General features: G+C 31.0%; 1 protein-coding gene across 1 annotated transcript; it reads left to right on the top strand.

Annotated features, from left to right (window-relative positions):
• The first annotated feature begins 9 nt into the window (after nucleotides 1-9).
• Nucleotides 10-4095, top strand: LOC116177218. The gene is made up of 7 exons (XM_031496127.1): nucleotides 10-1138; nucleotides 1192-1396; nucleotides 1452-1628; nucleotides 1689-1799; nucleotides 2620-2840; nucleotides 2899-3058; nucleotides 3894-4095. Exons 2-7 carry the CDS (start codon nucleotides 1192-1194, stop codon nucleotides 4004-4006), a joined length of 987 nt encoding a protein of 328 aa, XP_031351987.1. The 5' UTR covers nucleotides 10-1138; the 3' UTR covers nucleotides 4007-4095.
• Nucleotides 4096-4300: the final 205 nt, after the last annotated feature.

Raw genomic sequence — 4300 nt, 5'->3', positions numbered from 1 at the left:
AAAGATGTTTTACCACAACATTATTATGACCATTTCATTTGCTTACATAGCGCAATTAGTATTTTAGCTTCGATTTCTCTTAGAAAATATAGAAAATTTGCAAAAGCCTTATTAATTTACTTTGTGGAACTATTTGGTTCATTATATGGAAAAGAACAAGTTTCGTACAATGTACATAATTTAATACATCTGCCAGATAGTGTTGACACTTTCGGTAATATTGATTCGTTCAGTGCATTTCCATTTGAAAGTTATATGCAGACTATTAAGAAAATGGTTAGGAAATCAGAAAAACCTTTGCAGCAAATTGGTAATAGGGTTCATGAATTAACTTCCAGAATAGTAGACAGGCATAATGACCAGGAACTACCCGTTATGCAATATCCAATTGTACATCACAATAATATACTGACAAATACTCACAAAATGTTAATTACAAAGGAATATATTGTTATTGCTAATTCAGTGGCAAATCAATGCGTTCGAGTCCAAGGTGGAGTATACATTTTTACAGAATTAATCGGTTATCATGAAAATTCCTTGGTAATTGTAGGTAAGGTGTTTGAAAAGGTCAATAATTTTTATACACACCCAATTGAATCTAAATTATTAGGAATAGTTCTACTAGAAAATTTGTCTCAGACTACTGGTATTTGGCATGTTACTGATATATCAGAAAAAATGTTTACCATAAGCATAAATAAAGGTACATACGCAGCTTTCCCACTTTTACATCAAATTACTTGTTAGCAGCTTTCCCACTTTCACATCAAATTACTTGTTAACATAGTTTTATTATTTAGTTAGTTATTTTTATTAATATGTGTCTCTTGTTGTAATTGAAGTACAAAATTGAAGTATAAATTGTAAACAGAAACTAAAATAGCTTTAATTTACAATGAAAAGTTCACTATTTATTTCAGTTGTGACTAAACTAGTTTTGGAGTTTGAACTCCATCTTCAGGTACAAAAAGTTAGGTAATCACATTAATAATTTATTTTAAACGATCATATTCTGTTATAATTTATTTATAATACCCTAATAACCTCATGGAGAAATTTGTCAATATTAAGAAATTGCTTTGTTAATAAAATTTCTTCATTTTGACTTTTCTTCGATTGTACGCCACTTCTACAAGTAGGTACCTAATGTATTTCAAAACGAAAATGTTTATTATGTTTTTTATTTAGATGAGTCGTTATGTCGTTGTTCATTTTACAAAGGAGAATAGTGTGTCAGCTGTTCCTGAAAAGTGGGTTGTAGGGGACAAATGTTTCTGGCCGAAAACATCTCTTGTAAGGCCGTTAATTAAACAAAGCGTTAGTCCGAAATCTTCTTGGGAACAATTTGCCGCAAAAGTCTTCCGTGATAAACAAGGCAACGTTAAGTACTTTGGTGAGTATTATGCTACAAACCGATGAAACCAAATTTTTTAAATTATATTTTACAGATTCACTTGATCTAGCAGAAGAAAAGGCAGTGCAAGCTGAAGAAACGTCCGACTTAAGTACGGATGAAGATAGTTCAGGGCCTAGTCGCATCAGTACAGGACTACATCCTCCTCCTGTTCCAAGTGTTAGCAATTTTGAGTTGGAGGACGATTTGTCAGAAGATGTTACAATGGAAGGTATAATTTATATTTATGCTACATATGTTGAAAAAGATTTAAACAGAAATTATTTTATAGATGGATTAAATGCTACATTGACTCCGTTAATCGAGGTTCCTATGTCTGCAATCGCGTCTTCCTCACCAATTCGTCAACAGCGATCGCCAATTTCCATTCAAACACGATGCGGTATTATTTCTAATATAATATGCATTGCACTTGTAACGTTATCTCAGTAAAAACTGGTCCAAAAGGTTACATTAAAAAAGGGATGATTTAAAAATTATTTGGGGTAAGTATTTTTAACGGTTAAAGTTCTTTATTGAAAATGTAATGTTTCTGTAGCGATCGATTTCGGCCTGTGCCTACTCCATTATCAGGCATTCAGGCTTACCGTCAATGAATGCATGATATACATTGATGATAATGATAAGGATGGTGAATTTCTCAAAAAGTGCCAAATTCCATTTAAAAAATGCTTTTTTATGACTAGATTAATAATATGAATTTTATTCTTAATTAATATAATTAAGTAGTCATAAAAAAAGCTTTTTTAAATGGAATTTGGCACTTCTTGAGAAATTCACCACCCTTATCATTATCATCGATGTATATCATGCATTCATTGACGCTAATCCTGATGATGGAGTAGGCACACACCGAAATCGATCGCTACAGAACATTAGGTACATTTTCAATAAAGAAGTTTAACCGTTAAAAATACTTACCTCAAATAATCTATAACCTACGGTCAAACTATGGAGAATTTTATACAGAATGATTTAAACTTGTGAATGATTAGGATTGGTCCCTACTTATTTTTATTGCACCTACTACTGAATTTTTGATTTATTTTTTTATCAACTCTTAGGTTTAATATTTTACACATCCTATGCAGAAGAACTTGTTTGTTGATTATAATGTTATGTTACTTACGTCTGCGTATTAATTATGTAATCTTTGGATCAGTTTTTATGGCTCTAATATTTTATTCTTCTGTTTATGTTAGTATGTGGAGGCATTTCAACAAGTTTAGAAAAACTTGTCGATCAGGTTGCATGCATGCAATCAGATATTACGGAAATAAGGGAGTTGTTACGTAGCGAGCGAACGGTTGGAAACAACTTAGCACAGCCAAATATAAAATTGCCCGATCTTCCAGCCAAAACACTCGAGGAATTTTTGCTATTAGAGGAATACTCGAAGATTCCTCAACAGGCCAATGCATTGGTGAGAAACTTGTAGTGGTTAATATTTTCTGGATTATTTACTAATTTTATTATTTTAGATAAAACATTTATCTACAGTTGGTGGTATAAATGTTGGAAATGCCACAAGAAGGATTTGGTCCCTTATTGTGACCGATTTTGTTAGCAGCAGATTGAGCTGGATCGGGGCAAATGAAAAAACCAAGTTGCAAAATTTAAATATAAATCGAATAATTATAGGTAAGTTCATATTGTTTTAATACTGGGATTTTATAACAAAATATGAAGCAAAATAAATGACTCTGTCGTCTGGTGTGATGAATGAAGAAGAATCATACCAATTTCAATGGACATTTCTATTAAAATGATTGCCAGTGTAATGTTTCAATAGTGAAATTAATTTCCTCGGATGTCATATTTTATAGCCTTAATTTAGCTTTTTTTTGTTAAATTTGTAGATGATCTATAGTTTGAAATGATTGAATTTTATAATTTGTTCGTAAACATGTGTCATACATTAATCTAATTCTTGACTACTATTGTATAATATCATTATATACATTTTTTTGTTTAATAATACCACCCATTATTATTAACAATAGTAAATAATGGTTCATTATTCAACGACTAGTGGACCAATGAGAGAATCAGAATATAATTATTACACGGGTGTGTGTCCAATCAATTTTTAAGTACCCGCAATCACATATTCTGTAGCAGTCTGATACTTCGAACACGACACTTGAGAATTTCAAAATTTTTTTAACCATTATGTTGTAGTACACTCGGGATAAGGGACATTATACACTTGAATACCGCCCTTGTGCATTACCGCTATTGTTGAATTTTTTTAAATTTAAGTGTTTACTTTGATTCTTGCAGTTTTGATTAATTTAGTTTTGGCATTTCAGTGTCCATTCAAGTATTTTTCTTAATTAAATGATTCTCATTTGACTTGGTTGTGCAATCAAAAGTATTGCTTCATGCATTTTGGTATAAGCATGCAAAAAATATTATAATTTGTATACTAGTAGGGACCTATACAGTATACTTTACTTATTTCCGTTACTTCCAGTTGCTGTAAGAACAATAATACCGAACGCCACTGACATAGAAGTCTTGTCTGCAACCAAAGTTTGGATTCGAAAATCGGCAGAAAGGATAAGAAAAATGGACAAAACTATTTAAATGTTATTTATATTTGTCATATTATAGATAATAGATACATAGTGACATGTATAAGTTGTTAAAGAACCAATATAGCGTGTGATCCTGTATTGTGATTTATTTTGTACTTAGATTGTATACATATAGGTATTTAATCCTCCAAGTCACATATAAGTTAGGTTTGACGGTAGTTTATTCCTTTCTATAACGGGAAACTAATTAACAAACTTACTTTTTTAATACATAGGGTTCAAATTGAATTATTTCAAAAATTGTTTTTGTTTGTATTTTGAAGTTTGTTTTACATGCTCACGA

This window comes from Photinus pyralis, unplaced genomic scaffold (genome assembly GCF_008802855.1).
Source record: "Photinus pyralis isolate 1611_PpyrPB1 unplaced genomic scaffold, Ppyr1.3 Ppyr1.4_LG7, whole genome shotgun sequence".
Lineage (NCBI taxonomy): Eukaryota > Metazoa > Arthropoda > Insecta > Coleoptera > Lampyridae > Photinus > Photinus pyralis.
This window is presented reverse-complemented; position numbering and strand designations above follow the sequence as displayed.